This window comes from Cryptomeria japonica, chromosome 2, assembly GCF_030272615.1.
Source record: "Cryptomeria japonica chromosome 2, Sugi_1.0, whole genome shotgun sequence".
Taxonomy (NCBI): Eukaryota; Viridiplantae; Streptophyta; class Pinopsida; order Cupressales; family Cupressaceae; genus Cryptomeria; species Cryptomeria japonica.
The window spans coordinates 279,896,891-279,921,053 of NC_081406.1; the positions used below are offsets into that span (position 1 = coordinate 279,896,891).

The window sequence follows — 24,163 nt, forward strand, 5'->3', positions numbered from 1 at the left end:
AGGCTCACTAGGGAAGTTAGCTTAACCAATTTATAGTCATGAACTAACAAGTGACCTAAAGACCTATCCTCACATTAAGTTGGTTAAGTTTTTCTAGGGAAGTCCTATCATGTACTTGGTGTCATAAAAGCAGACCACTTTTAAGTTATTTTTTGACTTTGCACATGATTTAATTTATTTAATTCTTTCCTAATTAATTAATTATAAAAGTGTGCAAATTTTATAGACCAATCGCATGCAGTACTTGTAATTTATATCTAACAAAGTGATGGGAGAAAAATCTGGGAATAGTCAATATCTTCCACCACAATAGGAAAAGAAGAAATGAAAGTAAAAAGGTTAAGTGCAGGAAATCAGATTTATTTTTGGTCTTAGATAGCTGTTCAAGTTTTCAAGTTGGAATTGGAAAACATAATTAATAAGTGATATTCTTGTTGTAATCATATGGTGAACTCTGTCAGTAATTAGCACATTTTAACACAGTAAATTTTTCATTGTTCAATGTTCTTAATGTGAATAAGGGATTTATTACGGTATATGCAATTTCATTATTCAAACCTGTGTGAAATCTTTTATGAATGGTAAATTTCTTATGATATTTGCAATTTCATTCTTCAACATGGCTTACAAGTTACAACAATATGTCAAAAATCTGGCAAGTTGTACAGCAATAGATGATGATTCAAGATTTGAGGGATTTATCACCTATCGTATGGTATTTGCACCTTCCTTTGCCATTCCCTTGTTAATTTGTCACACTTGGTGACACTATGTTCTGTTAAGTTGTAAAGATCTTCACCATTCGTTTCATGCACATAAGGAGAGAGATACTCATTTGAATTGATGTTAATATGTATAATGTCAACTCAAATGTTATTCAAAATTATTTATTCACAATATAGCTTTCTTCACCATGAAGAAAACATAATTTAGTTTTGGTTAATAGTCGCTTCCAGTCATTGTCTATTGTCCATTACATCATAGCCCTCCAAAGTAGAGCAAGGTTTCTTGATGCATGCATCTCACCAACCATATAACCTTTGTATTATGAAAATCCTTTATATAAGTTATTGAAGTGTTAATGAAACTAACTACTGGTTAATTTCTCAAATTGCCCCATTTTTTATTATAAGCATGCATGTATGCATAAATACTCTTAAGTTTTCACTCTCTACACAATTTATTGATATGTTATTGTAATTAGTCATTTGTTAAATTCCCAAATTCCTCTTTTTTCTCTTTTTTCTCTTTGTACAAATCCCTTTTTATATATAAACTCCCCTTTTCTAACTTTTAAAATCTCATTTAATTTAAATTTAAAAAAGCATGCATTCAATTTGTCTCGTAGAGTGTCAAAGTTTTCAAACACATTTATGAGTATCACTTCAAACATGCACCTCTTGAATGCAATTACTAAGCCTACAATTCCTTTAAGTCTTTGATGTTTGAAGACCTTGTTTGGAGTATTCCCACCAGCTTTAAATAGAGAGGGTCCAAAATTTCATGCTTCAATATATGATTGTTGCAAATGGAGTGTTCCTCGCTACATTTCTGACATCTCCACATTCCCTAAGATACTGACATTCAGAAGCATTTTGTTCTTAGGTATCAAAATATTACAAGATCTAAACTAGGTTACAAGATTCGCCCCCTTGACCAGCCGGTTTGGGTACGGTTCGGCCTTATGGGTGTGTTAAGGGTTCGAAAAATACCCTGTGGGCTCGTGTGGACTCGTCCCACGCGAATTTCCAACAAATTTCCAAGTCTTTTGCTGCTGCTGCAACAAATCTTGTAATCATTGTTGCTGTATTTCACGCCCACTCATTTCAACTACTCCTATGCTTGCCGTTTCCAGAAAAATGGGATTGCATAGTGTTTGGGGCCAGAGATTTAGCTCAAAACATTCTTGAGAGTTAATCCGTCTCCTCTCACGTCAAGCACAGACAGAAAATACGATTAATGAAAACAAATTAAGTGATATATGACAGTTAATTTTTAAAATTATAATTTGTATTAATATTTATTTTTTAATAATATAGTTTATATAATTTAAAAATTTATTACTATAATATTATAAATTTATTTTATTATTTATTTCTGTTAACTTCTTTTATAGTTTTTTAAACATATTGTAATTTTTATATATTAATATTATTATTTATCCATATTATTTTTTATAATTTTATTATTGTACTATATATATATAATTTATTAATATTATATTGTTATAATTATATTATACAAACTTTATTATTTATTAATATTAACTTTCTTTTACAATTTTTCCTCCGGATTTTTATTGTTAGTTTTCTTCATGATTTGGTATTAATTATAAATTTATATATATAGTACAATAATATATATAGTCATTAATTCCAGCTTACAGCCAAATATAGAGTCATTAGTGAAATTATTTGCTCTCTAGATTATAGTGGTTCAATCAATACAGAGACAGCTTAGTAAGACAACAAGAATACTACCACTAGAGTGCCCCAACACCATGAATTTCATTCCATGTGAAATGGATCTATTATGTTTCAGCATCAAGAGTCACCTCTTTCTTGTAACCCAAGTCATGAACTTAGACACACATTACTAGTTTTTTCTCACTACAAAATATTCATTGACCTTGAATGTTAAGAGAAGCCCTAAGGAAAGTACACAACTTCCTCCTAGGATTGTCCAACATGGGCCCCCTCAAACTAGGACATTCTTGTATGAGCATTCTTTGATCTTTCTAGGGCCCTTTTGCAGCAATAAATGACATTTTTGTTGGTTCTTAACTTCTTCTAGTGCAATCCCTAATTCCCTATTGTAGGCATGTGCCAATGTTGATTTCCATCCATGGTCTCCTAGTTCATCTTCATAAGCTCCTAGTTTCTTTGAGAAGCCCTTCCCTTGCAAGACTATTGATACTTGGACTATATCTTAATCTCAAAGTCAGACCACTTTGGTTTACCACCTCTTGCTTTGTACACTATTTTATTGTGCTCTTCTTTTTTTACTTTTCATAATCTCGCATGTATCTGTAAATGTATTTCAATTTTCAATTCGTATGGAAGGTCCTAGGTTTGAGTCCTAGCTGGTCCATGTCTCAACAGTATCTACCCTAGTACTTCTACTCTATAACCAACTATGCTTTTGTAATTCCATTGCCCCAATCTATTTATCCATCGACATTAACATAGTATCTTAATTTAGTTCTTTCTATCTTTGTAAAATGCAACGTTTATCTGATTTTCCAAGACAGAGGATATGGGGATTGGTTTTTGAGAACAACACAAAATTTCCAAAATTTTGTCAACAATACGGGAATGGATATACAGTAATATAATTTACTAATATATATATAATAAAAACCTATAAAGAGATACAAGTAGCTTAAACTAAACAATTCCAAGGACCAATTTAAATTGTTAAATCATCATTCATACATCAAAATGAAAAAATTTAACTAATATTTGAATATCAATAATCATTATGAATTATCATAGTATATAAAAACCAAAATCCATTGTTCTAATGAAATAACTTGTGCAATATAAGAATATAATACCAAATATGCCGAAAATACAACATAATAATATGCCACTTCTAGGGGCAATCTCCTAATCCACTTTGAGGGTGATAATTCCAATAGTCTTTCAATAAGAAAGCAATACTCAATATAATGACAATAACTAGCCGCTAACTCCTATATATACCTAATAATTCCTTGGTTGCCACCCAAGCCAACTTAAATACTTAACTATAACCCCTAGGATGACTTACATACAATATATGATTATATTAATGAATTTGAAACTTATTTAAGAGTTAAGGTAGCCACAAGCTAAATATTCATATCCCAATAACACTGTAGGGTTAGGCGCATGGAGTAGTTAGCAAAATAATTCTATTAGTTTTTTGATAGTCGATGTAATTAGCTTCTCAAATGTAAGCAATTGGTAATTATCAACCATCAACCACTTCATATACTTCTATTGTAAACAAGAAAAGGGACTGAAAAATTGATTGAACAAAATAATCGGATAACTTTATTCAGTTATAGAGCCGTTTAAATAGGCGATTACAAGCGGTGATGTTTCTAAAAAGAAACGACTGCTTCTAAAAATAGAAAACTAAATAAAGAAAAAATTACACGAATGAGCATTAAAATACTAATTAAATAATAATTAAATATTCTAATAGGGACTACATGTAAGGACAGTCCTTTAACATAACTTATATATAAAGCCTATGAATAGATATACTGAAATATCTTCATGTAAATTGCTAGTGTGAAACTTTAATAGTTTTATTTCTTCTATTACTCCATTACATTCAAAGCTCATTGAATAAGGTACAAAACATTTGGTGAGGTTGCCAAGGACAATTCTAGTAGAGCACGAAGTGAGGTCGATAAAAATGGCAATATAAATGGGGCATCTAGTAGATGAACTAGTACAATACAATCTAACGAACAAAGAAAGTGAGAACAACACGAAAGCCATGCATGGGATTTTGTCTGGATTATCCAAATATGAATTTGTGAATGTTATGCATAATACGAGAGTATTTGGTAAAAACTTGATTAAATTAATGAATGAACAAAGCGTTCATTTATAGATTACAAAGGAACGATGTTTCTATTAAGAAACGATCGTCAGAATTAGAAAGAATATAATATGTACAAGATTTACAATATTGACTGTTTTTTATATTAAAAGCAGCCAAAACAAGGGGGCTGACCCAGATACAGTCACATTAACAGCAGACGAGCAACTGTTAGCAGAGAAACAAGAGAATCACAGCTTCCTAAACTTTACTCTATCAAAAACTTTAAAATTTCTACCCATATTAACAGAGTTTAAAAGAGTCGTAGTAAACCATAAAATATGCCACGCAGGGCTAAAGATAAACAAGTCCAAGCTTATCCAGCAAGCAGTATAACCATAACTATAACCTGTAAGGCCACGAAGGCCATTCAAAAACTCACAAAACCACCAAGTAGCTAACATCCCTACTTCCTTTTGCCATGACTCATCTTGGGTAGGAGCCTCCTAGCCCATTCCTTAGTGACAAATTTGAAGAGGTCTTTGTAGTCCTCTTCCTCCTTTTTACCTTTATGGGTATTTTCCTGCAAAAGACACAGAGTGGTCACAAAAATGTGCATGACATTCAGCGCAAATCTGGTGACCTCCTGCAGTCTTTTTTCGGCGACATTCACTCTATTGGCAATTTCCTCCACTTGTTCGTTCAGCGCGTCCACTTTCTTCTCTAGATCCAGTAGCTTGCCATCCGCTTCCTCCTTGATACTTCTAGCTTCCTCAATAACCTCCATTTCTCAAACCTGAGGGTAGGGGAAGGGGAATTGGCCTGAGACTTGGGATCAACATCCGAGATCCCAGGGTTTTTAGGGCTCTCAGAGACATGGGTAGAGCTATCAAAATGGGGGGCCGAGGTAGAGTGAGACAGGGCCGCATTATCAGAGGGGTTAATCCCCATATAATGGGAAGAGGAGGGCTCCTTAAAGGATTTCTCTTTTTCAAGAGGTTTGGACGCCAGTCTCACAGAGCGACGGGGAGTGTTGGCTTCATCAGTGATCTCCACATCGGATTCAATTTCTTGGATTCTCACTTTCTTGGATTCGAAGGGTTTTGAATCCTCCAAGTGGCAAGCACGCTTCTTGAATGTCTTGCCGAAGGAGCTAGGCTCGAGAAGGAGAGTAGAGCTTTTTTCAGGGTTTGCAGCAGTCTTGGGCAGGGACTGGTTTTCCGACACATTTTGAGCCAAAATCGAGCGGGGAGGGCAAAGGGCCAGATGGAAGTTATACAGGCGAAGGATAAGGCCTTGGTGGAAAATGGTATAATCCTTGTTTTTCTTCTTAGCCTCAACAACATCTCTCACGTTAGCAGCCATAGAATGCAATTGATAAAAAGGAATACAAATAAGGTCCCAAGGGAAGTAGTAGTAATAGAAAACCCCATACCACCCTTCAAGAGTGAAATATTTCATAATGATGTAGCACACCTCGTCCCATGGAGACGGCACACCTCGTCCCATGGAGACGGAAGCTCCTCTCGATTGAATCCCCCAACCCGCTTCACAGGGTTCTCACCTTCACGGAAAAATTGGTTTAGACTAGAGGTGTCCGAGATACGACTCTTCTTTTTCTATTTTCGGCCTTCCATGGAAAGGCCCGTTGCCTGAGCTATGACCTCCTCATTCACTTGAAACGAAATGCCACCCATAGTGACCCTTTTGTCCTCCCAGGAAACCACAAACTGTTTAGACAATCTCTCGTCATTGCCTTTCATGCTCTCCATGAACTTATTAATACCTCCTTCCATGCACAAACCAAACCGTCGACCTAGCTTTGAAATCATTTGTTTTATCCGGTTCAAGTCTCAGTCTGTCACCCCCCATTATTGTTTCCTCCAGCTTAGTAGTAGTAAAGAGAAGCACGCCAAGGAGAAAACAGAGTCGCTCAATAGCCAAAGAAGAGTCCAGAAGCAAACCCAGCAAATTTCGATATAAACCGGTGTAATAATCACCATGATTATTACAAGTAGCATTTGAGCAGATCTCCCAAGGCTGAGATCTATTCCGCTCGTGCGAACCATCAATCCACCCAATGTGACTTAGCCGAGACAAGTTGTCGCCTTCATCACTACCAATCTCATTAGACCGGATGATTAAAAAAATATTGCCTTTTCCGATATCAGTACTCCACAAGTAGATAAAATCATTAATTAATCCACTTGAATTATTTTGGGAAAGATGAATAGGCCATGTGCCGCTACGTGGCATATTCATCCCACCATTGGCGGGATCCGACTTCAAATTCAAAATTTGGTAATTTATGATCCTCATCAGATAATAACTGATTAAAGGGAAAAGTGGAGGGAGGGGGGTCAACATTAAGACTTAGTCTTTTCTTTCTCCAAGATCTCCTTGGTGATCACTGGCAACGGTTCAAAGCTCCTCCAAAACAGTAAGCCTTCTAGCAGCATGCCGATAGCAACCACATTTCCTTCTCTATAAATGTGGTGGATAGTGAAGCTATCGAGATTAGCTATAAGAATTTTGGTATCCCTCATAATCGCATCTACCTTCCAACCCGCCATAGTTCTACCCTTGACAGCCTCAATACTTATTTTTGAATCCCCTTCAATTTCAAGTCGTTTGATACCTATGGTAGTGGCAAACTCCATTCCCCATAAAAGGGCCATTCCCTCAGCTTGATTAACAGTATGATTCCTCAGGATTCCTTCAAAGGCAGCAATAAGACCACCCTGATGATCTCGTATAACACCACCTCCCGCTTGCCTGTTATTGTGCACTGCCCCGTCAAAGTTTAATTTGTGCCATGAGGGACTTGGGGCTTCCCATTTGGTCCTTTTCCTGTTGATCTTTTTAGTGTTGTTAAACAACTTAAACTCCGAGGGAAGTTTCCACTGTTCAGCAATTCTCCAATCAGTCGGGTTAGGGGTGTGCGAGGGGGTTCTCCATCTAGTCACTGAGATATTGTCAATGATCATCTTGAAGCAGCTATTAAAAACATTATCCGAGGAGGTTTGAACATCCCTGGATATTCTGTTATTTCTTTCTTTCCAAACACTCCAGCATATATGAGGAGGGATCTGCTTCTACGGCTAAATAATCAGGGGCTGAATAAACAAGACTCAAACTCGACGTGGACTCGACAAGGCTGACCCGACTCGAGTATTAGCAAAAAATCGATAGGACTTGGCAAAAACTCAGCAGAACTCGGCATAAAAACCAATTTCTAGTGATTTTTGCCTAGAGCAAGTCCTAGAGAGTCACGAGTCCCTGAGACTCGGCTAGGGTCACTCGGCTCAGGACTCGCCACGACTCGGCGAGCCCTGGAACTATGTCAGGGGGTGATGGGAAGGTGATGACCAATCATTCACAAATTGGTGGACTGTTAAACTAGAATAGAAAGATATATTACGAAGATATTATACTAATACCCTCCCTTAATTGTTAATCTATCTACGACACCAAGTTGCCCCCTAAACTCAATAAACTTATCCGGAGGTAGGGACTTGGTAAGGATATCTACAATCTAGTCCTCAGTAGGAACATACTGCAAATCCAAGGATCCATCTTCAACCAGCTTGCGGATGAAGTGACAATGAAGCTCAACGTGCTTGGTCTACTCATGGAAGACTCAATTTTTGGCAACTCGATTTTTGGCTAGTTTCAACACCCCTTGATTTACACAAAAGAGGGTTGTAGGACCTGCTTGAGACAGTTGGATGTTTGAAAGCATTCGTCGAAGCCAAACTGTCTCACAAGCTGATTTGACTATTTGAAAGCATTCGTCGAAGCCAAACTTTTTGTCATCAACAGAGTCTGCCCAATCTGAATCTGTGAAATCGATGAGTCTGGGATCTTTGGTCCGTCCATAAAGGATACCAAAGTCTGAAGTGCCCTTGGCATAGTGCAGGACCTGCCTCGTTGCAGCACAATGTTCTGATGTAGGAGCTATCATGAAGCAGGATATGTAACTCACTGTAAATCTCAAATTAGGTCTATTGGAGGTGAGATATATTAAATTGCCCACTAGTTGCCTGAAATCGGATTCATTTTCTACCAGAGAACCAGATTTGGCCAACAACTTCAGTCCTTTCTCTCTAAGTGTAGATGCAGGTTTACAGTCCTACATTCGAAACTCGTCTAGAGAGACCTGGCATATTTGAACTAAGAGATGAAGATGCCATGAGACTGCTGCAAAACCTCAACACCTAGGCAATAATGCAAAAGCCCAAGGTCAATCATGTCAAAAGACTTGCACAAATTCTGCTTGATTCCCTGAATCAAATATGTCGAGTTGCCAGTGATGATTAGATCATTAACATTGATAACTAGAATGATGATATCACTGCCAGTAGTCTTGACATATAGATTTGAGTCAGAAGGACTCCTCTGGAAACCCTAATCTATGAGGCACTTATCAATTTTCATGTACCGTGCCTAAGGATCCTGTTTCAGGCCATAGAGTGCTTTCACCAGTTTGAGTACCTGGTGTTCTTTTATGGCAACCTTGAATTCGGGAGGTTGCGTCATGTAGACCTCTTCCTGTAACTCACCATTCAGGAAGGCACTCTTGACATCCATCTGATGGACCTTCCTGTTAGGATTAATGATAGTCCCAAAGATACTGAGAGGGGGGGGGGGGGTAAATCAATATCTAACCGGTTTACAGAATATTTAACCTTATTAATTATTTTGCATTCCAGGACAGTGTACCGGTATATAAGAATTAATGAAGTAAACAAGAATAATAAAGATAGCATAGAAAACACACCATAACACAAGATGTTTAACGAGAAAACCCGGTGTGGGAAAAACCTCGGTGGGATTTGTGACCCACAATATTCACTCACTGGCCAATGAATAAATATTACTTACAATGAGAGGCCTGCACATGCAGGAAGGCCAACTGCCTAGAGCTCACTGCTCAATCTACAAAATAGAAGTCTCACTGACTTACAAAATGGATTATGAAAATCCAATACAATGTACTACTTCAAATCAGCATCAACTATGCCAGGTTCAGTACCGGTTTAAGCTCATATTATAACCATAAACCTTATACAAAATCTGTCCTATGCATTCGCATATTCCTATCTCATCTCCTATTCCATCCTCTATATCATCCTCTTTCAAAATAATTTACAAGATCTCATACATATATGAGTCTAGTACAATATGCCATGTCGGCTTTACAAAAAGATATTTACAATTAAATACAATAAACAAAAGTTTATTCATGTCGGCTGGGGTGTCGGTATGCATTGGTGCCACTGCCAGTGAAGTGTATGCCGGTGTCGGTGCCTTCCGATGGCTTACCAGATGAATGTCGGGTGGTTGCCTGAAGGTTGCCAGTAGGTTGCCGGTAGGTTGCCATCAATGACAACACCATCATTTCTCACTAGAGTGTAGAATGCCAACACTTCCAACCACATTGAGCAGCCATGGCTAGGACTAATCTAATGGTGCTCATCTTTGTTGTCGGAGCAAGGATCTCCTCGTAATCAATTCGTTCACGCTGAGAGAAGCCTTTGGCAACGAGACGAGCCTTGTACTTATCCAAAGTACCATCAACCTTGTATTTGACCTTATAGACCCATTTGCATCTAATGGATTTCTTCCCTCGAGGAAGATCTAACAGAACCCAAGTGTTATTTTTCAGCAAGCTCTAGTGCTCAATTGCCATAGCTTGTTCCCACTCAGGCATCCCTTTTGCCTCTATGTATGTTTGTGGTTCATACACACTATGAATATTGGCCATGAGAACAAAATTGACATAATCAAGCTGCTTGCTCTTCTTCCGAGTGGTTCTACCCTCAATGAGCTCATCATCATGAAGATCAGCAATTGTCTTAGCCCACCATTTAGGCCGGAGAGTAGAAGTGCCAACATCAAATGCAGGCGGTGCATCAGGATCAAGTTCATCAAACAGAAGATGAGAGGAATCTTAAGGAAAGTCAGGTGGAGCAACTATGTGTCGAGGTGATCCTGCAGGAGAAGGAACAGGTGTAGGTGCAGGAGTTGGAATAGGTGGAACCCTCCCATCAGGTGGACCTAATGGAAGACGGACACCCAAGTCTGAAGCCTTCAAAGGCTGATCCTCTAAATCCACAACTGGAGGAGAGAGTTGAAATGGCCCTCATTCCTCATCAAAAACCACATCACGACTGAAGATGATACGATATGTCTCAATGTCAACCAGGCGGTAGGCCTTGTGCGTATCACTGTAGCCAGTTAGCATGAGTTCTGACTCTTGGCATCCAACTTGGTGCGCTAAGCATCAAGGATCCAAACAAAAGCAGTGGAGCCAAAAACTTTCAAGTGACTGATTCTAGGCTTGCGACCTGACCAAGCCTCTTCCGTAGTCTTCTTCTTCATAGCCACAATAGGAGACAGATTCAAAAGATAGATGGCAGTGTTAACTACTTCAGCCCAAAACTTCTTCGGAATACTCTTATGTTCAAGCATAGTCCGAGACATTTTGGTAATCGTGCAATTTCTCCACTCGACGACATCGTTTTGCTGAGGGGTGTAAGGTGTAGTGAGTTGGTGCTTGATGCCATGTTGTTCACAAAAATGGGAGAAGGCAGAAGAACAGATTTCTCCACTATTATCAGACCGAAGAGTAACAATAGGTTGACCAGACTCTTTTTCAACTAGTGCTTTGAATTTTTGAAATACAACAAAAAAAACTTTGATTTCTAATTAAGTAAATACACCCACATTTTTATACTATAATCATCAAAAAAAAGTAGAAAATACCTAGACCCAATAACAGAAGGAGTAGCCATAGGTACACAGATATCAGTATGGACAAGTCATAGTACCTTAGAAGCTCTCTAGAGTTGCCATCCGAAAACGGAGTCTGATGTTGCTTGCCAGTCTGACATACTCCGCAAACTCCGAGGTTCTAGGTCTAAATTTCTGGCAATCCGATGACAAGATCTTCCCCAACAAGCTAAGAAAGATACTGCACATTTAAGTGCCCATAATGTTGATGCTAGAGTGTACTAACAGAGGAGCGCTTGGCTGCCATGGCAAGCTCCTGAGAATCACTAGAATCAACGAGTCTGAATAAACCATGATCCTCAAGACCCATGGCAACAATAGATTGAGTCTCCCAATCAATGATACTGCATTGATGTGAACTGAAGGTCACGTTGAGCCGAGGAAAATGTCTCAGAATTTGACTAATTGAGAGAAGGTTGAGTTCCATTCCTAGAACATAGTACACGTTGAGGAAAATCCATTTCCTCCCTCCAAACTGAAACTACACATTGCCCTTTTCGACAATGGTGTACTCTTCCCCTCCTTCAAAAATAACTGAATCTGAGTAAGGCTGAAAATCAATGAACCAATCTCGGCGATGAGTGAAATGGCGTGAGGCACCTAAATCTATATACTAGGCAAAGGATTTGACATGGTTTGCAAGTCTTTTAGCCATGAAGGCGTAAAATGAAGACTCGCTCTACTCAATGTGCTCTGCTACATTTTCTTTTGGCTGTGAGCCACTTTGCTTAGCCTATACAGCCAAGCGTTTACGAAACTCGAGCTTCATGTGACCAAATTTATGGCAGCAATTGCACTGAACATTTTTCTTTTTCGAGCCTTTTGATGACGAAGCAGACAATTTATGTTGAGAAGACTGTGATTTGCCTTTATCCTTCTGAAGGGATTTAGCTGCAAATGCTTGTTTTGTAGAGGATGAGCTGGTACTATTGCTTCCACTGATCCTGCAGCAAATGTTTAGTGCAGAGATCAACAAACTTTAGATCAACACCGGTTGAAGTGATGTTGAGTGTTTTGACAAAATGCTCATAGGACTTGGGCAAACTTTTCAAGGTTATGACAACCATGTCCTCCATTTTTCGGCCGATGGCTTCCAACTGGTCACAGATTTCCTTGATCTGATTGAGATGATCCTGAAGGGATTTTCTCTCATCCATGACAATAGAGAAGAGCATATTTTTCAAAAAGAAGGCTCTACTCTTATCAAACGTCTCATTCAACTTCTTGAGATGCTCCCATATCTCGGCAGTCGTTTTGCCGGAAGGTATCTAAGGAAGCTGATCATTGGTCACTGAGAGCTTGGCTTCACAATTTTGTTCATCAAACTTTGTTTGATCAGCACCAGCTGCAGTGGGACGGGAGACCTTTCCAAGAACCAACTGATCAATAACGCAATACTCAAATATTGTGAGCATCCGCTGTTTCCAGGTATTGTAGTTTTTGTCGTTGACTTTTTGACCCCCCTCGAGTAGAATATTCATCAAAGATACCATGACTAAAAACTAAGGTAAAAGCTAGTTGATTGAATGATGACACGAATATCGAGGTAGGAGATGCGTGAAATCGCATAAATGCAATGCGTACACAACTGAAGTAGAAAACTAACATAGATTTCAAGGTGGAATGAAAAAAATCAGCACGGATCCCAATGTATGGCTTTTTGAGGACCCAGAAAATTCTGATAGATACCCAAAGGAGTTCTCGAGAAACCCAGAAAAACCAAGATATTAGTTTTTTGAGAAAGGTTTTCTGAAAAACCCTAGCCGCTAAAAACTTGAGGGTTCATTATAAACCCTAGACGGCCGAAACAAAACCCAGAACAAAAAAATTCCGCAAAAAAATAGTAGCCATCGTCGAAAATAACCTAGATCACGGAAAATATTTCTGCAAATCAAAAAAAGTCGCGAACAAGCAAATCACAATTTTGTGCAAAAAAAGAACCAGTCACAAATTGAAGATGGATAGGAGTCAACGTTGTGGGGGCGATCCAAAATCGTGCGCCTCACACAAAGGAAAACCCATCACTCAACAAATGTGAGCAGGAAAAATCGTGGAACAAACGACGCAATTAATGACGTCCACAAAATCGACGAAATCATGCAAAAAAATCACACAAAAATCCACAAACACCACAAACAAAAGATAGAGCATGGTTTTTAAAACAAAGACCAACCGAATCTAGACCACCGGAAGCAATAGGCCACGCGGGTTGAACAGAAAACACGAAAAAAATGCATTAAAAAAACCCTTAAACACAAGCAATGAAAGCAAAAAATATTGAATCGCAAGGTTTTGACAGAGGTCACACAGAGACCCTCCCACGATCACACACAGGCAAAAAGGAACTGAAAATTTATTTCGAAAATTTTTCACTAAAAAAATTTAGGATTATAAAAAATTTTGAAAAAAAATTTAGCCTGAGCTTTGATACCATAATACGAGAGTATTTGGTAAAAACTTGATTAGATTAATGAATGAACAAATCACTCATTTATAGATTACAAAGGAACGATGTTTCTATTAAGAAACGATCGTCAAAATTAGGAAGAATCTAATATGCCCAAGATTTACAATATTGACCATTAAACTAGAATAGAAAGATATATTACGAAGACATTATACTAATAATGCATTGCAAATCAGCTTAAGGACAGGTGGGATAAGTTGAAGAATATCTATGAAGGAGATGATAAAGTAAAAAAGGCAAAGCTTCAAATGCATGGAAGACAATTCATAAGCCTTGTAATGGAAGACAATTCATAAGCCTTGTAATGAAAGAAGAAGAGAGAAAAGCGTTTGTAATGGATGGAAATGGAGTTCAAAAGTTTATGCATGCATGCAACTAAACCTATTTCACAATGATTACATTAGAAGGAGAATAAACTCAATAGGCTCAACCCCAAACTTATTATGAAAGGGTTGAGCACAAGGTGAATTCAGTACTCCTTGATTGAGTTGAAAATGAGCTATTGCAAGAATGTGAATTGAAAGCAAGATCTAGGGTTAATGATGTGAAATTATCAAGAATCGGCATGCACAAGCAATTTCAAATCAGATATGCAAACATAAAGTTCAGATTTGGAAAGGGGATGAAAAGAGAGACCTATGTCTGAAGTGCAGGACAATAAAGGTCCCCTAAAAATTCTGCCTTTTACTTTCAGTTTTGGTTGTTAGACATTTTGTCATACACTTTGCACACAAGTCTAATTTTTGGTTTTTTTTTTTTGAGTTTGAGAGTTTTCTTCTTGTTTCATGATAGAACATCAATGCCAATACATAACAAACATAGGGATAGAAGCCAAGAAAGTAATATAAACAAATATTAAGCTAACACTTTCAAAACTGATTTTTCAGTTCACCGTATCAGTCTGATAACAACTTCATAACAGATCTGATATAATTAACTTCAGACTATACATTGCCAATAAAGAGCATTACCAATTATTCTAAATGGTTTCTTACATACCCCCAAGGTGCTGTCCCAGTTTATCAGCTGCTGTCCTCACAAATCAGTCAATATGTACCTTTAATATCACTCCAACTAACTGCAACAAGTACAGCCTGAAGTAGCAGAGATATGTAACCCTCCAATCTGCACCCTTTCACCTTCTATGCCCTCCAAACTCCACAATATCCCAGCTAGTAGTGTCTCAGCATGTAGCAGGGTCACAAGAGGCATACACAACAAGTACAGCCCAGCAATTTCCTTGGCCAGCAAGATGTTGTTCCAGCCACATACGGCCAGCAAGGTACAGCCCAGCAGTTAATGCAAACAACCAATGGTATGGCCCGGTAGTGAATGCAATCAGTCAATGGTACGGCCCAGCAAGAGCTTAGAATGCAATCCTCCAATCCTCCAAACTCCTCAAACAATCCTCCAATCTAATAGGCACAACTCATGACTAAGCTGGAAATAATAATGAACTGTGCATTTAAAACTCACTTGAAAGCTAGCACTGATTTTAAACCCCCAAACTGTCTTTCAACAACAATACCTTCATTTCCAGAAATTTGAAACACAAGTGACATATTTGAATAGCATCTCCAACTGACAACAGGTTTCCGTCCACTACCTCCAAGCTCTAGGGTTTCCGTCCTCAAACCTACTGAGAAATAACCTCCAGCAAACAAACTTTTAAAATCTCCAACCAAGCATGAGGAATGAACTCCACTAAGTTGCTTTTGTAACATTCTCAAGAGGCTCTGCTCTCTTTACCAATCCATGTGGGATAAAACATTTCTTTGTAAATAAACCTCACATAAGGACATAAAAGGGCCCCCTTTTTAAAACAACGTTGTGCAACTAGGCCAAGGGGTATAAGTCGCTTAAGTCATAAAGTGACAATATAATAGACTTAAGTAACAAAAAATAAAAATATATTTCTTTTAGCACAATTAAACTTCACCTAACATCCAATAATGACATATTTCACTACTGGGGAAATAGAGACCGACCCAACTGCTAAGAATAGACACATACTAAAAATAGAAACTGCTAAAAATAAAGTGTATCCAAACACCAAACTAGCCCAATCTGAGACACACCAAAACTTACTATAAATAAATAGTAAGTGCTAAAAATGGTGAATGCTAAAAATATAGTCTCGGACAAGTTATCTGAAACCACTTGGAAGGTGTTGTTCAACTCCATTAATCCATCTGAACTCACTGGTGCGTCAAAATCCCCCAAAAACCAACACAACCTACACTACGAGAATACCATGAAAATGGGGACTTTAGAAGGACATAGGTGCTTTGACCACTATCTAGGAAAAATGCCCTTGTCCTAAAGTGTCAAATATTGGCAACAAATGCGTGTTCAGGATTAGGATGTCATTGAGTGTTTCCCTGAAGGTTCTTTGGAAAAGTGTCGAACATAGGTGCTGTAATGTCCCCACTTTGAAATATATTTTAATAATAATAAAATAAAACTACAAAAGGAATAAAAATTAAAATTAAAATATAAAAGAATATAATTAAATATAAGTAAAATTAATGAATGGTCAAAAGGCATAAAATGATAAGTTGTGACTCCCCCAAATATGAGGTATAAAAGGGAGAAGAGAATTCATTTGAAGGAGGGATAATTTGGGAATCAGAAGTACAGATCTGATTTAAATAGGAAGTGTAAATCTAATTGTAAAAGGTTGAGTCCCTTTCAAAGGGGCAGAAATAATGAAGAGTTGCACTCAATAAAAAGGGTGCTAATGGTGAAAGGGTGTGTCTCTTGCCAAAGGGCATACATTATGAAGAGGTGTGACCTCTCCCTAACATTGAGAGATATAAAGGGAAGGAATCCAAATCATCCAATGGGAGGAGCATCAATCATATCAGATCAGAACTGTTAATAAGTTACGGGCAGTAACATCCTTGTTAGTGGCAGCCTCCAACTAGGAATTCGAACAAAATCTAGGAGGAAAACAATTAGACCAAGGCAAGTAAGAGTGGGAACATAAATCCAAGAATAGAACGAACAGATCAAGGAAACACATAATAGAAACATCAAATAATCTTGGAAAAGGGGAAATTCTGGAAAAGAGAAGAATAAGGACGAAACTCCAATCTGAAAACAGTTTGAACCATAAAATGATCTCAGTTCGGATCATAGCAGAAAGCAGAAAGCAATCTACAGCAGATCAAAGCAATCACTTATGCCGGCAACCAAGCATCAACACAAATCGTATTAGTCAAGTCTGCATAAGCAAGGACTAAGGTATGAACTGACCTCATGTGACAAAGCATTTAATACAAATCTGCAAATAAATATATAACAGGATATGTTTGTAAACACAATAGCAATATTTATATAAGATTACTCCATGTAAAATAAATACACTTGAAGATGTAGTCCAATCTGTTTGTTGCATCTTGTGGGGAGAGGGCAGAAGTGTACTCCAGTGGTGACAAGGGGCTCACAAGTGGTCATAGGAACTCTTGGAGTCAAGGAACTAGTTACACTCATTATGCCAGACTCACAAGATAATGTGTGTATAGGTTAGAAGTAACATGGGCCACCAAGTCTAGCAATGAGGTTAGAAGCAACCATTCCTTGGACTTCGTAGATAATGGACCCAAGCAACCCTTTCATGTCTCATATACTCACTCTTTCTGTTGTTACATTAGAATAGGTTATAACTGATTGAGAATGGATATGCTTGTAGATGTTTACCTTTCCTTTTGGGTACAGGTTGTCCTTCCAAGACTACACTCATCCAATATAAGGTATGTGTCCAACCTTAATCCCACTTATATAATTCATGATTTTCTTGATTAAGAAACAACCACATTGTAATATTGAAATAATGATTTGTTTCAAATAATCAGAATAGTAATTGTATCCTAATTAATAAATTTAAATCATAAATGTATTAAAACAGATTGATTATTATTAAAACCGGCCAATATCTAGTAGGGGACATTACAGGGGCTTGGGGTGACCTCATCCTCCACTTTTCACCAATGCAAAAGCTAAAACTGTATGGTCTCTGTTTGCCCTTCCTAAATTTGCAACTATGTCTACTATGTCTTCAAATCCTGTCACCTGCACACATAAAGGAGGAAAATGGTGTTGTTGATAAGGGTTTGCCTGGGTCAAACCTTGGGTTTGGAATTAACTTTATAATTGACTTGAAATTGAAATGGAAAGCATGCCTTGAGAGGGCAGAGGCTAGATTTGAAATTGAAATGTTTGAATGGAATGATTGATTAAATTGATTATACCTTCAATCAATGATGCAATGCTCTTAGGATAACTCCTCCATGTGTTGATGCAATAACATGATAAATCATCATAAAATCCATCATGAAATCATAATTGAAACATAATTGAAGATGCCTTGATGTGGCTTGTTGCTCCTTACATTCAAGTTGCTCTTGAATTGGAATGATAGCATAGAGATGAGATAATAATGTGTGAAGAAGATATGAATTATGAATGATACCTTATATACAAGGTTGCATGGGTACTCATACCCAACCCCTGGGTACTCGTACCGGAGACTCGGACGCGTCTCCCGCACCGGAAACTTCGTTGGAAACGTCTCCATAGAGAGGAGACTTCTCGCTAACGTATCCGCCCGTCTCCCACCGTCTCCAAGCCAAACAAAAAAAAAGGAAACCTTAAAATGTTAAAAAAAAAAAAAACACAGGCAACAAAATAATCAAAATGTAGTACAAATGGAAAAAATACAATGCTCAAAACAAATGCAGGTCACAAAGATTTCTTAAAACGTTGCAACAGCCATTACTAAATTATTATATTATATTTAATGTCATTATATTTAATGTTCAATATCATCATATTTTCAGAATTTCTATAAATTATTAAATTATATTTAAAAGAAATTGGCGTCTCCAAGTACCCACGTCTCCTATTTTGAAAAAATAGTCGTACCAGTACCAGTACCAGTACCAGTCTCCAAAGTCTCCAAGTACACCCCGTACCCGTGCAACCTTGCTTATATAGGAATCTCAAAGTAAAATCACCTTTTGGCCGACATAGAATTATCCTATTTTCGCATCAGGGATAGTTTTGGAAATGGTAAGACAAACATATTATCCTCCTGAAATTTTAGCTAAAATGCATCAGACATGGGTGCCCCGACCACCTATGTCCCAACAAAACAGGCCTAAATTTTTTGGGTTGCGAGATAATAGAGCCCTAATACCAAAAATGTAATATATATGAAAAGATATAGTATTTAGATGGGGGAAAAGATGCATTGAACTTTGAAATGACATAGGACCCATATAAGCATGAAATGAAATAAGATAAGGGGTACACTTAAAATAAAGTCCCAAATGATAGAGTGCTGATATATAAAAGTGAGATAGGACTCATAATATTGATTAAATATTAATTTAATACAATAAAGGTCCTATCATGCATAGAGGAATGGAGATACTAATGAGTACTAAGAGAGTGTCCTATAATTAAAGGTGTACAATTTACAATGCTACAACCTCTTGTTTGCTTCATGTTGATAAGATCGAGAACAAAATCAAAGGACTTGGTGAAGAAGCAGATAAAGCCGCAATTGTTCAAAAGGAACTAAGGTTCTTGCCTTTAAGATTGATTCCAAAGTTTCAGCAATTGAAGAAATGAAAGATCTAGACACGTTGACAAGTTACATTGAATCTTTACTACCTATGAAATGGGGATTGAAGAAAAGCCATCAAAAAGAGAGGCACCCTTTAAAGCATCAAGGAAGGGAAAGCACAAGGTATATGAACCAAGTGATAGTTCATACAATGAAACTGATGAAGAAGCAACTCACTTCATGAGAAAGCTAAAGAAAAGATCCGAGAAATATCAAAGTACGTTACCATTCAAATACTTTAATAGTGATAAAATAGGATAAGAATGAAAGTAGCGAGGATGAAGAGGACACTACATAAAGAAAGGAAGAAAGCATCATCAAAAGAAGAGCCACTTGCAAGGTCAATATGAAAAGAAAAAGAATTCTCACAAATTCAAAACGAGTCTTTATTCAAGAAAAATTAATAGCTCATCAAAGAGAAGAAGCAAAGAAATTTCAAATAGTGATGGGGAAGAAATACCCTTCATTGTTAAAACTATATCTATTCTATAATGGTCATCTTCTATTCTTAGTGGTCATCTTAGTTGTTGACTTAATTTAGCTATTTAGCTTTTTAGTCGACTTATTTAGTTTGTTTAGTCTTTTAAGTGTACCTATTGCTTCTTTATTAAAGACGCATAGTTTTTTATTATTTAGCTTTTTAAGCTTTTTAGCTTTTTAGTTTTCACTTAAACAACTTGTTCTTAATTTAAAACGTCGTCTTGTAATCTCTATATATACGGTTGTATATCATTGAATAGATTATCCAATTATTTTGCTCAATCAATTTTTCATGGTATCAGAGCATGAATTAAAAAAATTTGGAAAATTTATAATTCTAAAATAATTTCATATTGAAATTTTTTTTAGTGGAATTTTCCTAAAGTTTTTTTTCCTGGAAGAATTGGATCCAAGAGTTTTTTTTGTTTTTTTTTAAATTTCTTTTGAGCGATTTGTAGATTCAAAGGATCTTTTTGGTTCGATTTTTTTTTGTAGGGCTTCGTGCTAGGGTTTCGTGGCTTTTGTTGGAAGAATTTTTTTTAAGGCCGGATTTTTGTACTAGGGTTTAAGAATTTTTGTAGATCACAATTTATGTTCTGGGATTTGAAGTTTGAAGGTTCTGTTGGGCGGATTTTATTTTGCCGCTGAAGGTGTTTTACCACACAATTTTCACGATTGTAAAAATCAAGATTTTTCTTCAAGCGGTTTGGTGTTTTCTTTTCAGTTTTAACCCAACGCTAGGGCTTTCCTAGGTTTTTCCGGCAGTGCGTTTGGTGTTTGCTAGGTGGCGGCTGCAACTTTTAGTCGCGATTTTCAGATCCATTTTTTAGCTGGAATTTTTTTCGACTTGGGTTATTTTGATTCCGCGATTTTTGCAGGTTTCCATACATGCAATTTTGGCTGCAATCTGCACTGATGAGATTTTCTGATGACACGTATTTTTTGTTTTCTGGGGATTTTTTATTTGGCGGGATTAGTTGGACGCCTCTATGAAAAAATTTCACGGCAATCTGCAGTTATTGTCGTGTCTACGACACAAATCTTTGTGCTGGTTGCTACTGCGATTCGTTTATGCTGTAAATCTGAAATAGGTTTTTTCGGTTTTTTTTTCTCAAGTTTTTTTGTTGTTAGGGTTTTCTGAAGCAGCCTAGGGTGTTCTGTGGTTTTCAACAAACATTAATCTCAAGGTCTGTGCCTCAATATCCGTGTTAGGGTATTTTGAGCCCATTTTTTTGACTTGCGATCAATAGTTTTTGTCTTGATTTTTGTGCCTTCACCAGTTGCCTAGCGTTGACCTCAGTTTCTATGATGGCATCTTTGACCAACATCATGTTGGAACATAGTCAGAAGTTCAACGGCCTCAACTACAACACTTGGAAACAATGCATGTTATCGATATTTAAATATCGTTGCCTTGATCAGATTGTTTTGGGCAAGGAATCTCGTCCTAAAGCAACAGGTGAAGATCAAGATAAAAATGATACGAAAAATCGAGAGGTTGTCATGCTTATCAAACTCCCAGTCAGAGATGATCAACTCCCTCAGGTGCCTTCAGGTAAAACAGCTAAAGAGATTTGGGATCTTTTGAAGGATCTTCATGAAACGTCCGACAAGAGCCGAGCTTTCTTTCTAAAGAATATGTTGTTTTCTATCATGATGGATGAGAAGTCATCTATTCAGGCACATCTTCCGAAGATCAAGGACATCTGTGACTAGTTGGAAGCCATAGGTCGTACCATGGTGGAAGAGGATATGGGCGTGATCATGCTGAAAAGCCTTCCCAGAACCTACGAGCATTTCATTGATACACTCAATATCTCATCTACTAGTGTTGATTTGAAGTTTCCTGATCTTTGCAACAAGATTCTACAACAAGATCGTTGGAAGCAGCAATTTGGAAGCAATGCTAGTTCGTCCACTGAACAGGCCTTCACAGCTGAAGTTTTGGATAAGAACAAGGGTAAAGGTCGATATCAACAATCTTCAAAGAAGAAAAGTGTACAGTGTAACAACTGTCACCAGTTTGGCCATATGAAGAAAGATTGCAGGAAATTGTTGGTATTTGTACAATCTAGACTGGGAGGGTCTTAGGAACAAGAGCAAGTTCATGTTGCAGAGCGTTCTGAAGAGGAGTCAGCCTTCTATGCTTTGTGATAAGCAACTTTCTTGTTTGGTAGGTTTTCACGATTTTTAACCTGAAAAATCGTTTGTTGGTTTCACATTTTTTTTCTCAAAAAGTGTTCACAGGGTTTAGAATTTTTTCCTTAAAAATTATCATCTGTAATCCACAAAGCTTGCATGGGATTTCTAGGTTTTCACGATTTTTTCTTCAAAATTGTTTGTTGGTTTTTACAATTTTTTCCTCAAAAATCATGTATAATACACGAAGTTTGCGTGGGATTTGTGATTCACGAGTTCTCTAGTTTTGATCAATTTTTTTCCTCAAAAAATTGTGCTTTGTTGCAGTCAATTTTGGGCCGCACTGTTAGGGCAAACATCTACAACCGTGGTATCTTGCAGTCTGTTTTTGAGTTGTTGGAGCAAATAGTGCTCAGTACTCTTCTGCAAATTTGTTGATTTTTCCTCAAAATCATGGTTTCAGGCTTCAGTAATTTGTGTGTGCCAAATCTCTAATTCGCATATGAGGGCTACATTAGCTTGGATGGTTTTTGGTACTCTTGGTCATTAACACTTTGCAGATCCTAGGAGGGTCTCCGTAGCAGGAAAGTGTTCTTTGCAATTGTGATCAAACACCTGCAGTGTCTATTGTGGGGTATTGAGTACGATGACCATTAGGGAGGGTGTTAAAATAATATCTATTCTATAATGGTCATCTTCTATTCGTAGTGGTCATCTTAGTTGTCGACTTAATTTAGCTATTTAGCTTTTTAGTCAACTTATTTAGTTTGTTTAGTATTTTAGGTGTAACTATCACTTCTTTATTAAAGACACATAGTTAGCTTTTTATTATTTAGCTTTTGAAGCTTTTTAGCTTTTTAGTTTTTACTTAAACGACTTGTTCTGAATTTGGAACGTCATCTTGTAATCTCTATATATACAGTTGTATATCATTGAATAGATTATCCAATTATTTTGTTCAATCAATTATTCATTCATGGCAATGGAAATAAAGGATTATAAAAATGAAGAGAAAAAGGAAAAGGAGGCAAGCAATAAAGATGAAGGGGAAGTAGATATTGAGGAAGAACTCCATTATGCTTACAAAGAAAGTAAGAAGCTTAAGAATTTCAAAACAAAAGGTACGAATTCAAGAGGTTAGTGAGGCTCAAGAAAAAATAAAACAAAATCTTGATAAGTCATATAAAATAATTGTAGATCGGAAAGTTCAATTAGAGGAGGCAAAACAGATTGAGGAGGTTAAAAGAGATCAGCTTAAGGAAAAGGAATGAGATTGTGAAAAAATGGAGCTTGAAATTGTCTCCTTAAGAAAGGAATTGGAGAGATTTGTTGAACAATTGCATCAACGCTTTAAGTTTGACAAAAGCACCAAAGTATTGGATGATGTCATCAATTCGCAAAGGTCACTGTTTATTAAGATTGGTTTTGGCTTTGTTGAAGATCAAAAGAAGACAAAGGAGGCTACAAGTTCTATGCCTAAGGATCCGCCCCAAAAGGTAAATGAAGAAAATCCAAAAAGCTACATCAAGGCTCTCAAGAATTCCACCAAAAGGGACAACAACAAAAAGGCAGAGATCAAGATGGCAAAGAATAAAGTCCTACAAAAGAACAATCCACCTTCAAAGGAAAACAAGGACAACTTTAGACGGGCCTTTCGTCAAAGACAGCCATATATAACCAAGTTCCATGATTTCTTTCACAGCTATTGTTTTTCATGCAATCAGTTTGGTCACAAAGCAGTAGATTATAAAATTTATACAAGGGATGATCCTAGTTTCACCAAAAGGAATTATAATTCATTTGCTCCTCTGATGGATTATAGCATTATATGCTACAGGTGGAACAATTTTGGGCACACAGCAGATTTTTATAGAACTAATTTTGCTGAACCTCCAAGACAAAACAAGGAGGATGTTCATGACAAGAAGAAGGATGAATCAACTAAGATTTGAAAGAAGAAGCAGGAGCAAGGAAAGAAAGAAGAATCCATGTTTGTTCAAACAACTCTACATGCACAAAACAAAGGAGATAAATGGTATGTTGATAGCAGTTATTCAAGACACATGACAGGTGACGAGTAAATTTCTTACTCTCGAACAACTAAATGAAGGGAT

General features: G+C 37.1%; 1 protein-coding gene across 3 annotated transcripts in view; it reads right to left on the minus strand.

Moving 5' to 3' along the window:
* Window positions 1-24,163, minus strand: part of LOC131030494 (probable phosphoinositide phosphatase SAC9) — a 169,001-nt gene that overhangs the window by 100,326 nt on the left and 44,512 nt on the right. The window contains exon 1 of one of the 3 annotated variants that reach the window (XM_057961337.2): window positions 18,273-18,392. The exons of the other annotated variants lie outside the window; for them this stretch is intronic. Within the exon in view, the coding sequence (XP_057817320.2) occupies window positions 18,273-18,377 (105 nt within the window). The 5' untranslated portion in view covers window positions 18,378-18,392. Of the gene's footprint in view, window positions 1-18,272; window positions 18,393-24,163 lie in introns of those variants that run through there. 3 annotated transcript variants of the gene reach the window in all.